This window comes from Rhinatrema bivittatum, chromosome 3 (genome assembly GCF_901001135.1).
Source record: "Rhinatrema bivittatum chromosome 3, aRhiBiv1.1, whole genome shotgun sequence".
NCBI classification, from domain to species: Eukaryota; Metazoa; Chordata; class Amphibia; order Gymnophiona; family Rhinatrematidae; genus Rhinatrema; species Rhinatrema bivittatum.
Genome location: NC_042617.1, coordinates 142,459,764 through 142,472,891, shown reverse-complemented (window position 1 = coordinate 142,472,891; position 13,128 = coordinate 142,459,764). Strand labels below are relative to the sequence as shown.

The window sequence follows — 13,128 nt, the reverse complement described above, 5'->3', positions numbered from 1 at the left end:
TATGACCCAATACAACGGGTCTTATTTAAGCAGATACAAGAATTGACAGACTCCCTGCCTCAACAGTTCCAAGATCAACCTCAAACCCTAGTGAACAAGGGCTTTGAGCTGGCAAGCATTAGATAAGATCGTCTTACGATATCTTTGACACTGCTATCAGGGTATCTGCAGCTGCTATTTGGCAAGAAGATGGGCCTGGCTCAAGTCTTCGGATCTTCGCCCTGAAGTACAGGACAGATTATCCAACCTGCCCTGTGTAGGAGACAATCTGTTTGGCGAGCAGATTCAACGGACGGTGGTGGAACTCAAGGACCATCTTAAGACCCTGAGACAGCTTTCTCTGATGCCTTCTGAGTATTCCTCAAAACAGCCTCTCCGAAAGGATGCTAAGAAGTCATTCTTCCGTCCGAAGAAATCCTACCCACCACCATCTAGAACTCGCTCTACGAGACCTTTCCAAAAAACCCAGTCTCATCAACTATGAAAACAAAAGCCTCAAGCAGCTCCTCAGCAGGGCCCTGCTTCCGGTTTTTGACCCCTGCATAGGGAGCAGCAGCCAGCTTCCACTGCCACAGATACCAGTGGGAGGTCGATTGTGCCATTTCAACAATCACCTCAGACCAGTGGGTCCTGGCGATAATCGCTCAGGTTATCATCTGAACTTTCTCTCCATTCCACCAACGTGGAGAACATCCGACCACTCCATCCTCCTGGAACAGGAGGTCTCCCTCCTCCTCCAGGCCAAAGCAATAGAACCAGTACCCTACTCTCAGCACGGCCTAGGGTTCTATTCCCGGTACTTTCTAATCCCCAAAAAATCGGGAGGCGTTCGTCCAATTCTGGACCTACGTGCCCTCAACAAGTACCTCCAGCGAGAAAAGTTAAAAATGGTAACCTTGGGTTCTCTTCTTCCTCTTTTGTAAAGAGGAGACTGGCTCTGCTCTCTAGACCTCCAGGACGCATACATACATATTGCGATAACTCCATCTCATCGCAGATACCTAAGATTTCTGGTAGGCCCCAAGCGCTATCAATACTGAGTGCTTCCATTCGACCTCACGTCTGCACCACGAGTCTTCACAAAATGCCTCGTGGTAGTTGCAGCCTTCCTCAGGACTCAAGGTGTTCACGTCTACCCCTATCTAGATGATTGGTTGATCAGGGCTCCCACTCAGCAAACTGCTCTGTCATCCTTACATCTTACCCTACATACTCTGATTTTGCTAGGATTTCTCGTCAACTACGACAAATCCTACTTAGTCCCTTCTCAAACTTTATCATTCATAAGGGCAGACTTGAACACCTTGCAAGCAAAAGCTTTTCTGACTCGACAGCGAGCTCTCACTCTCGTCTCTCTCGCACACCAGCTACAGTCGCAGCACTGCACGACTGCACGCCACTTCCTCATCCTGTTGGGACACATGGCTTCCTCAGTTCAGGTTACCCCAATGGCCTGCTTGGCCATGAGAGTCATGCAGTGGACTCTAAGGTCACAATGGACTCAATCCATTCAGCCCCTGTCGACCATTGTCCACGTCACTCCGTCAGTCTCTAGCTTGGTGGAAAAATCACATCAATCTACGCCAAGGCTTGCCCTTCTAGGCTCCAGACCCTCAAATAATTCTCACCACCGATGCTTCCAACCTCAGCTGGGGAGCTCATGTGGCCGAACTGCAGACACAAGGATCTTGGTCTCCAGCGGAAGCCAAACACCAAATAAATTTCCTGGAACTTCGAGCAATCAGATATGCTCTCAGGGTATTTCAGGATCGCCTGTCCAATCAAGTCATCCTGATTCAGATGGACAACCAGGTTGCCATGTGGTACATCAACAAACAGGGAGGGATGGGCTCCTACCTTCTGTGTCAGGAAGCTGCACGGATATGGGCGGAGGCCCTCTCCCACTCGATGTACCTCAGGGCCACCTACTTGCCAGGAGTGGACAATGTGTTGGCAGTCAAGCTGAGTCGCACCTTTCAGCCATACGAGTGGTCTCTCAACCTCTCAGTGGCGAACTCGATCTTTCAACAATGGGGTTACCCTCATATAGATCTCTTTGCGACCTTTCAAAACTGCAAAGTAGAGAACCTTTGCTCTCTCACTCGCAGCCAACACTCTCAGCCAAAAGATGCGTTCTCCCTCTCATGGGCAACCAGTCTCCTATATGCATTCCCTCCACTTCCACTTCTCTTGAAGACTCTTGTGAAGTTATGTCAGGACAAGGGAACCATGATCCTGATAGCACCTCACTGGCCATGCCAAATGTGGTTTCCAATACTTCAGGATCTCTCCATTCGCAGGCGCATTCCCTTGGGAAAGGACCCGCTTCTGATCACTCAAAATGACGGGTGCTTACGCCACCCCAATCTTCAAGCCTTGTCCCTGATGGCCTGGATGTTGAAAGGTTAATTCTTTAGCCACTTAACCTTTTGGAACCAGTTTCCCGTGTCCTGATTGCTTCACGGAAGCCTTCCATGAGAAAATCCTACCTTTACAAATGGAACAGGTTTAAGTCATGGTGCTCTTCTCAATCCCTTGACCCCTTTCCTTGTCCCACCTTGAAGTTTCTAGACTATCTCTGGCACTTGTCAGAATCAGGTCTAAAAACTTCCTCCATCAGAATGCATGTCAGTGTGGTAGCCTCCTTCCATAAAGGTATCGGGGACATTCCTATTTCAGTACAGCCCCTCGTAACATGTTTTCTGAAGGGCTGCATTCCCCGGCCCCTTCTTGGGGCCTCAACCTGGCTTTGGGTCGGCTCATGAAACCACCATTCGAGCCTCTCCATTCCTGTGATCTTCGCTATCTCACATGGAAAGTTATTTTCCTTTTGGCATCACTTCTGCTCGCAGAGTTAGTGAGTTACAGGCTCTAGTTACCTATCCGCCTTACAATAAACTTCTGCAGGACCGGGCAGTAATCCGCACTCACCCTAAGTTCTTAGCTAAGGTAGTATCAGAGTTTCACATTAATCAATCTATTATACTACCTACCTTTTCCCCCAGGCCCCATTCCAATTCAGGAGAGCAGGCTCTGCATACCCTTGACTGTAAACGGGCTCAAGCATTCTACCTAGACTGTACAGCTGCCCACAGGAAAAGTACTCAATTGTTTGCCTTCCACCCTAACAAGTTAGGAAAGCCTGTGGGTAAGCAGATTCTCTTCTCCTGGTTAGCGGAGTACATATCCTTTTGCTATCAGCAAGCGGGCATTCCACTTCAAGACCGTGTTAAAGCACAATCTGTGAGGGCCATGGCGACTTCAGTAGCACACCTAAGCTTGGTGCCACTTCCTGACATTTGCAGGGCTGCCACCTGGAGTTCTCTCCATACCTTTACAGCCCATTATTGCTTAGACAAGGCCAGAAGACAAGATTCCATCTTCGGCCAGTCTGTCATGCGCAACCTGTTTACAACTTGATGTACCAACACCCTTCCGCCTGCCCATTAGGGTTCAGGATGCCCTCCGCCAAATTCCACCCCAGTCCTAGTGCCTTTGCACAACTGGGTACATTTGGTGCATATTCGGACATCCTCAGCTCGGTATTCACCCATATGTGTGGACTACCATCCTGCTTGTCCTGTGAGAAAGCAAATGTTGCTTACCTGTAACAGGTGTTCTCACAGGACAGCAGGATGTTAGTCCTCATAAAACCCGCCCACCACCCTGCGGTGTTGGGTTCGATAGGTTTCTTATTTTATTTTTCGGCACTTCTTGTAGCTTTTAAACAAGACTGAAGGGGGACCCCTGCTTGCTGCAGGTTTAGTGCCATGCTGGGCATGCCCAGTAGGGGCCAGTCAAAGTTCTAGAAACTTTGACAAAAGCGTTCCGTGATTGGGCTCCATCCTGTGATGTCACCCATATGTGAGGACTACCATCCTGCTTGTCCTGTGAGAATATCTGTTACAGGTGTGCAAAAAGATATTATAATGTTCTTACAGGGACATCTTCCTCCCACTCCTTTCAGTTTTGGTGCTAGAGTGGCAATATACAGTATGTGCATGCCAAAAGGACAAGCTAAGCCAGGCCTGGTTTTTCTTTTGTTGCATCTATGAACTTATAGTTACAGGCTCAGCCTGTCCCTTATCATTTGGAATATATCATTAACTTACTTAAAGCATTCCAAAAATGCACAGAATGTGTTGTCTGTAATCAAAACTACCTACTTCTGTTGCATTTGCAGTCCAAACTAATATGATAAAACAATCTGCAAACATGACAGAGGAGTATCTTCATCCAGATGATTCTTTAAAATCTAGGTTCTTGGTGACAGGCTCATTGACTTGAAACTTAAAAGTGGAGTAAAATAGTGCACACTGTCCAGACCCTTGGAGAGGCAAAATGCTTGTTTTAGATAAGGAAAAAAAAATATTTAAAAAACTTAGGCCTGGATTTATCAAAATGCACTAATTGCATGTGATAATTTAATTTAATTTATTTAACTTTGTATACCGACTTTCAAGTTAATATCAAGGCGGTTAACAATATTTGAATTCGCAGTAGCAAAATTCACAAAAATCCGTTACCCAAAACACATATATCTCGCTAATAATTTACATAGTAAAATCAAATACAAAATAATGTCCCATTAAATAAGAAAAAAAAAAAAAAACAAAAAACAAAACATAAATCTTAATAGTTAAAACATTTTTCAAAATTAAAACCCTCCAGACTTCATCCCCGTTCTTTATTCTGACCTATACCTCCCTTATTCTGTCATTTTTTAGATTTTTCGGCTCCTCTAAACCCTTGCGACTTTTTATGTCTCCTGATAATCCTTTAAGTAAAATAAAGAGAAAGAGAAGAATCGGATGGCCTAGTTAAAAGCCTGTTGAAAAAGCCAGGTCTTTATCAGTTTTTTAAAACTATTAGTATTCTCCTCAAGGCGGATTTCAACCGGGAGGGAATTCCACAACCCAGGTCCAGCCAAGGATAATGCTCTTTCTCTCACGGAGCTCAAATGGGCCAATTTGGGTGAGGGAATTGGTAGTAGAGCTTGCCCGAGTGACCTTAGATTGCGAGCTGGAACATGAATACGCAGTGAAGCATTAAGCCATTCCGAATTACTCCCATATATGGTTTTATGGATTAAGGTAAGACATTTATAATGAATGCGGGACTGGACTGGCAACCAATGTAACTTCATCAATGCTGGGGAAACATGGTCATACCTATTTATATTAGACAGCAATCGCGCGGCCGCATTTTGCAGTAATTGTAGGGGACGAATAGTTGACAAAGGAACCCCCAGCAGTAGCGCATTGCAGTAATCTAATTTTGGTAAAATTAGGGCCTGCAAGACTATTCGAAAATCATTTAAATGCAACAGAGGCTTCAGTTTTCTTAACACTCTTAGCTTGTGAAAGCCATCTTTTATAGTAGACTTTATTGAAGATTTCATAGTTAACTCAGAATCAAGAATGAAACCCAGATCTCTTACTTCACGTACAATCTTATGAGATAGGGAATGTGATACTAAATCAGCCTCTATTTTCTCTGTAATCTTGTTGCTAATGAATAGTATTTCAGTTTTCGAATCATTCAAAGAAAGAGACATATGTGTCAGAAGCTGTTTGATAGCCTTGAAATACATGTCCCATAATTTCAGTGCAGCCGATAAAGAATCTGTAGGAGAAGGGGAGTGGTTTATGGTAATAGGCAGTTTATGCTAATACCTATGGAGGGGGAGAGAGAGAGAGAGAGAGAGAGAGAGAGACTAGCATAATGTCCTCATCCTAGTTAGGTATTTATTTCTCTATAGGAGGCCCACCTAGTAATTCAAGGTGAGATTTAGGTATTAGTGTAGGGGTTAGGGGCCACTTTGACATTCAAAATGAGACGTACGAACAGAACAGTGCTCCCTTGTAAAGATTTGATGACCTTCGGAGTGAGGAAACTCACCCAAAGATGAGATTTGTGCAATGTTCTCTCAGCCTAGCTTGATGTTACCCAGGTAGAGAGTCCATCAAGCTAGGTTGAGAGAACATTGCACAAATCTCATCTTTGGGTGAGTTTCCTCACTCCGTAGGTCATCAAATCTTCACAAGAGAGCACTGTTCTGTTTATTTGTCTCATTTTGAATGTCAAAGTGGCCCCTAACCCCTACACTAATACCTAAATCTCACCTTGAATTACTAGGTGGGCCTCCTATAGAGATATAAATACCTACCGGGCCCCGATAAGCCATATTCACATGCATTAAATGGGCTTAACGCATGCAAAAATGCCTTATAGCAATTTGATAAATGACCCTGTTAGAGTTAAAACTCACTGTTTATTCACATCGGTGATGTTTTTCTTTGTTCTATGAAAATAACTGAGTTATGAATTCTTACATCATTGTTGGCCAATCTTTTCAGGACAAGGACTACTGCATCATCTCCGTGCCTCAGCTTGTGCCAGAATTTGTTTTGCTCCAAAACTTTATTCGCGTGGTACCTTATACTACCTGCGTTCTGCCTCATGAGCTTTATATTTTCCATCGTGCCGGACTGTTCAAGTTAGTAAATTATTTTCTTACAAAATAAATAAAAGGATACAGGAAAGCAGCAGAAACAATGAATAAATGAATATGTTTATCTAGGATTTTTAGTTCAACAGTATTTTCTTGAATAATGCCATCCTGTGCTGTCTTCTGCTCAAACAGAGCTTCCAAAATAGGCTTTAAGAATACAATTGTATTTACTGGTTTAAGTTGGCCATAGATACAAGTATTTTGAACAGGATAACTGAAAAAAGATGATTACCATAATTAGACTGACCTTTTCAAGGAGTCCCTCTCTAAATATGGAGAAGTTGTAAGCCTTATATAGATGTTGTTATTGTGCATTTGCTTAAAATCATCCCAAAATTATATGTTTTTAAAAGGCATCCATTTTGTAAGGCCTGGTCAATTGTCAGTCATAGTCATGCTAAGCCTGGTTTAATAGAACAATGGCAAAAGGAAACAGGAAGCAGACATGTGACAGTTCAAGTTAGGGTCAGCATAGCTGTGATTAATAAGCCTCCTATAATTTAGCTGCTCCAGTTTTTTTAAACATACATTTTCAGCTAAATTTAAATATTATGATTGTGTTGCACCCAGCTGCTCAATAATCATAAGAAACAGAAATATGATTGCAGAAAAACACCAAGTGGCCTATCTAGTCTGTCCATCTCTAAAATCCCTGCCATTCCTTCAGAGATTCCCTATGCTTGTCCTATCCTTTCTTGAATTCAGATTTTGTCCTTGTCTCCACCACTTACACTGGGAAGTGGTTCCATGCACCCACCAACCTCTCTGTAAAGAAATATTTCCTTAAATTACTACCTTTCAACCTCATCCCATGACCCCTCATTCCAGAGCCTCCTTTCCGTTGAAAGAGGGCTGCCTACTGTGCATTGATAACGTGGAGGTATTTAAATGTCTCTATCATATCTCCCCTGTTCCTCCTTTCCTCTAGGATATACATGTTTAGATTTTAAGTCTGTCCCCATATGCTTTACAATGAAGACCACTGACTATTTTAGTAGCCATATTTTGGACTGACTCCATCTGGTTTATATCCTTTTGTAGATGCGGTCTCCAGAATTGTAATCATTTTTAACATGTAATCATTTTTAACAAAATCTCCAACCTCTAGGTATTTAGATATGAGTGCTTTCATATGAAGTGGCCTTTAAGGGGTGAATTTTAAAAGCTCAGCATGTGCCAAAGCCAGGAGATATGCACATAAGTTAGGCCAGCATGCGTGACACGGATTTTAAAAGATGCCCGCATATGCCCATATCTTCTGGTTCGCACACAAACATTTTTTTCAGAAAAAGGGGCAGAGCATGAGAGTGGTCTGAGTGAAGCATGGGTGTTCCAGGATTTATGAATGAAACCAGCATATAAATATTTATGCACACAAGCGTGCTCTGGGGAACTGCGAAACTTTACTTCTGCTGGAGATGGCATGTAAATCCTAAAACAAAAAGAACTAGGCTAGTCAGTGGGGGTTTTAAGGGTAGAGGCTAAAGGTAAAAAGGAGGCTATTTAAGTGTGTGGGGGGGGGGGGTCAGGAAGTCCTATCCTTTTCCCGAGCGAACTGGGAATGAACTGGGGAAACTGGTAATTGCATCACCGTGCATTTCTACTAAAAGCCCCCCACTTATGTGGTAGAAATTAGAGATATGCATTTGTTTTACATGAATTAGATAATTTCAATGAAATGGTCTTATTTGTTCTGTTTCGAGAGTGCCCCAAAACGAACACTAATTTGACGAAATTTGGGAAAAATTTGAATTTCGTGTTAGTGCGTACTAAGTCCCATTAGTGTGCACTAAAATGAAATAAGTGAAATATGAAAAAAAGTCTAAAACGTGGAAAAAACGAAGTTAACAAATCGATACAATATATAAAAACGATACACATCTCTAGACATGGCATTAGCATTTACATGAGCATGTCCATATAAAATTGTGCGCATATGTACGTGCATACAGCCTATTTTCTACCATATGCACATATATACGTGTATGTTATAAAATGGACACGTTCTCTGGCGTGAGCTGGCATATGCGCATACATGTGTATCCGCATGCCAATATCAAAGTTACCATCCTTGCTTTTATTGTTTGCAGGTATGAAGACTGTATTTAAAGTTTGCCAAGATAACACACTGAACCATGTAAACTCTCAAAGGGCCATATGTACTAAACATTTTTCCCATTGATACTAACAGAGAATTCCCTCTAGTATACCCAGTCCAAAGTGCAGTAATTATTTTTGCAGTAGTATGAGCATTAGATTGTAAGCCCTAATGAGTGTTTCATTTTGATGCATGCTGGTAAGCAAGGAAGAAACATTACTAAACTGCCCATGAAAAGTGCATGAAAGTCTATGTGCTTTGTAATTGTACATCTGTCTTCCTTATCTATATTTTACTTCCATAGATGACCGTCTTCACATCATTTTGATGACTAATGCATTGTCATCATGACATTATCTCATTGCCCTTTGCAATCTAGTGAACATTGCTGTCTCCTGGAACACTGGCAATTGGCAATCTTTTCACATCATTGAATACACAGCTTGTTAGGACTCTGATTTAAATGCTTTGTTTTTTTGTTTTTTTGTTCACTGCAGCTCCTGTAATGTAGGCTGATGTCTTATTTTTTCCGGAATGACCACGGCAACACTCAAGCACCTGGTTTTGAAGAAGAGGTGGAGAAGCCAACTAACAAGTAATAAGTATATAGGCTACCAACCCACAAAATGAAAACTGAATAATGATGTAGATACACAAACTCATCTCATTCCATGGCAGACCTCATACGGGGCATACGTATCTAGTGCCAATGCGCAGTAGTACAGCAGCGATATAATCATTGGTCTATTGCCCGATGTGTATTTTTTTCAAAAACTTTTCCTCATGCGTAGGTGAACAATAAAATAGCCCATTGGCATATCACAAAATATATCGCAAGTGAATAATAAAGTAGCTTATCTTTTCTGAAGCTTTACAGATTTCATTTCCATCTTTTCTGAAGATTCGCAGATTTTATGCTCAAGAAATTAGCAGAGACATGGGCGTGAGGACATGCACGGAGTCAAGCCCGACACGGACCGCGTTTCGGCTAAACGCCTTCTTCAAGGGCCAACAATATCTGAAAGAAACATCTTAAATAAATCAACCATTCAGCAAAAACTTAAAGCTATATTTATAAGAATCTTTAGTAGCAGTGGTACGAACGTGAATTTAAGAATAGCAGCAGCATCGTTGACGGTAATAATTTCTTTCTCTGCTAGAGGGAACGTAGGCGCGCCATTTTTTAAATAGTAAATAGCCAATCAGAATGAGTGCTCCGCCCAGGAAGTGACGAGCACGGAGCTTTAAAAAAATCATATCAGGGAATACCATTCGATGGCTGCATTAAGGCCATCAGGATCTGTACAGCGTAGTTGAAATATCCAACGTTGTTCTCGTTGGTTAAGAAGTCTCTGGAGGTCTCCCCCTCTTAAAGTAGGGAAAATGCGGTCAATGACCCGCCATTTAAGGTCCAAAAACTGATGTTGATTGTCAAGACAATGTTGAACAATAGGCGCATTGATTTTGCAGGTATTAAGGCAGCTCCGATGTTCTATTAATCGTGTTTTGATGTTACGTTTGGTTCTTCCAACATAAAATTTATTGCACGGACAAATGATAATATATATAACATAAGAAGTGGAACAGGTAGAGTGAAAATGAGCATTATGAATGGTGCCAGCACTGTCAGTCCATGAGGGGCCATCCAAAGATTGCACACACATTGAGCACTTGCCGCAAGCCCAGTGACCAAGGGGTTCATTAGAAACTGTAGGGGAACAGGTATGTATCTGGGTCTGGGTCAACAAGTCCCGTAGATTTTTTCCTCTGCTGAAAGCAATTAACGGAAAGTCTTGAAAGACCTGATGAGTCTGCACAATATGCCAATGGTCTCGTATGATCTTAACAACATCCTGTGCCCTAGAAGAATATCGGAGTGTGCACACAAGCGGAGGATCCAACCGGCCTTCAGTAGGCTCTAACAATAGCCATTCACGTTGTGCATTATATGCTCTTTTTAATGCTTTCTTAATCACAGTGGGGGGATACCCACGATGCAACAGTCTGGATGCCAGAGCTTGTGCTTGGGTACAAAACTCTGCTTTGTCAGTGCAGAGACGGCGAAGGCGCAGGAATTGGCCAATCGGGAGACTCTTCTTTAAACTGTAAGCATGAAAACTTGAAAAGTGAAGGAGTGTGTTTCTGTCCGTAGGTTTCTTGTAAATAGTCGTAGTAAAATGATCATTATCCAATGTAATAAAAATGTCCAAAAATGAAATAGAGGCATGATGAAATTGCATAGAAAAAAAGAGATTGGGGTCCAGGGTGTTTATCCATTGTAAAAAAATCTCTAAATGAGCTGCATCACTGTGCCAAAGAAAAAAAATGTCATCAATGTAGCGGGTCCAATTTGAAACGTATGAAAATATGGGAGCAGGGTACAACAACTGTTCCTCGAAATTAGCCATATATAAATTGGCAAGGCTGGGGGCCATGGTGGCCCCCAGCCTTGCCAATTTTGGCTAATGTAATCAAAAATGCATTTTTGATTACATTAGCCAATTTCGCTTTATGTGACAATTATTTTTTGGAAAGTGACCATTTTTTCAATCAGATACATGGCACTGCAATGGGGGCCACCATGGCCCCCAGCCTTGCCAATTTATATATGGCTAATTTCGAGGAACAGTTGTTGTACCCTGCTCCCATATTTTCATACGTTTCAAATTGGACCCGCTACATTGATGACATTTTTTTTCTTTGGCACAGTGATGCAGCTCATTTAGAGATTTTTTTACAATGGATAAACACCCTGGACCCCAATCTCTTTTTTTCTATGCAATTTCATCATGCCTCTATTTCATTTTTGGACATTTTTATTACATTGGATAATGATCATTTTACTACGACTATTTACAAGAAACCTACGGACAGAAACACACTCCTTCACTTTTCAAGTTTTCATGCTTACAGTTTAAAGAAGAGTCTCCCGATTGGCCAATTCCTGCGCCTTCGCCGTCTCTGCACTGACAAAGCAGAGTTTTGTACCCAAGCACAAGCTCTGGCATCCAGACTGTTGCATCGTGGGTATCCCCCCACTGTGATTAAGAAAGCATTAAAAAGAGCATATAATGCACAACGTGAATGGCTATTGTTAGAGCCTACTGAAGGCCGGTTGGATCCTCCGCTTGTGTGCACACTCCGATATTCTTCTAGGGCACAGGATGTTGGTAAGATCATACGAGACCATTGGCATATTGTGCAGACTCATCAGGTCTTTCAAGACTTTCCGTTAATTGCTTTCAGCAGAGGAAAAAATCTACGGGACTTGTTGACCCAGACCCAGATACATACCTGTTCCCCTACAGTTTCTAATGAACCCCTTGGTCACTGGGCTTGCGGCAAGTGCTCAATGTGTGTGCAATCTTTGGATGGCCCCTCATGGACTGACAGTGCTGGCACCATTCATAATGCTCATTTTCACTCTACCTGTTCCACTTCTTATGTTATATATATTATCATTTGTCCGTGCAATAAATTTTATGTTGGAAGAACCAAACGTAACATCAAAACACGATTAATAGAACATCGGAGCTGCCTTAATACCTGCAAAATCAATGCGCCTATTGTTCAACATTGTCTTGACAATCAACATCAGTTTTTGGACCTTAAATGGCGGGTCATTGACCGCATTTTCCCTACTTTAAGAGGGGGAGACCTCCAGAGACTTCTTAACCAACGAGAACAACGTTGGATATTTCAACTACGCTGTACAGATCCTGATGGCCTTAATGCAGCCATCGAATGGTATTCCCTGATATGATTTTTTTAAAGCTCCGTGCTCGTCACTTCCTGGGCGGAGCACTCATTCTGATTGGCTATTTACTATTTAAAAAATGGCGCGCCTACGTTCCCTCTAGCAGAGAAAGAAATTATTACCGTCAACGATGCTGCTGCTATTCTTAAATTCACGTTCGTACCACTGCTACTAAAGATTCTTATAAATATAGCTTTAAGTTTTTGCTGAATGGTTGATTTATTTAAGATGTTTCTTTCAGATATTGTTGGCCCTTGAAGAAGGCGTTTAGCCGAAACGCGGTCCGTGTCGGGCTTGACTCCGTGCATGTCCTCACGCCCATGTCTCTGCTAATTTCTTGAGCATAAAATCTGCGAATCTTCAGAAAAGATGGAAATGAAATCTGTAAAGCTTCAGAAAAGATAAGCTACTTTATTATTCACTTGCGATATATTTTGTGATATGCCAATGGGCTATTTTATTGTTCACCTACGCATGAGGAAAAGTTTTTGAAAAAAATACACATCGGGCAATAGACCAATGATTATATCGCTGCTGTACTACTGCGCATTGGCACTAGATACGTATGCCCCGTATGAGGTCTGCCATGGAATGAGATGAGTTTGTGTATCTACATCATTATTCAGTTTTCATTTTGTGGGTTGGTAGCCTATATACTTATTATTTTTTCCGGAAACATCTTCTCTACTACTTCTTAAAATGCAATTACCATTTTTGTTTTGTTTAAACCCCAATTTTACCTTTTATAATCACTTCCCC

The 13,128-nt window shown here is 42.0% G+C and overlaps 1 protein-coding gene across 1 annotated transcript in view; it reads left to right on the top strand.

Annotated features, from left to right (window-relative positions):
• Window positions 1-13,128, top strand: part of CFAP61 (cilia and flagella associated protein 61) — an 826,389-nt gene that overhangs the window by 214,350 nt on the left and 598,911 nt on the right. Inside the window, exon 13 of the mRNA XM_029593764.1 lies at window positions 6,360-6,499. Within this exon, the coding sequence (XP_029449624.1) occupies window positions 6,360-6,499 (140 nt within the window). The remainder of the gene's footprint in view (window positions 1-6,359; window positions 6,500-13,128) is intronic.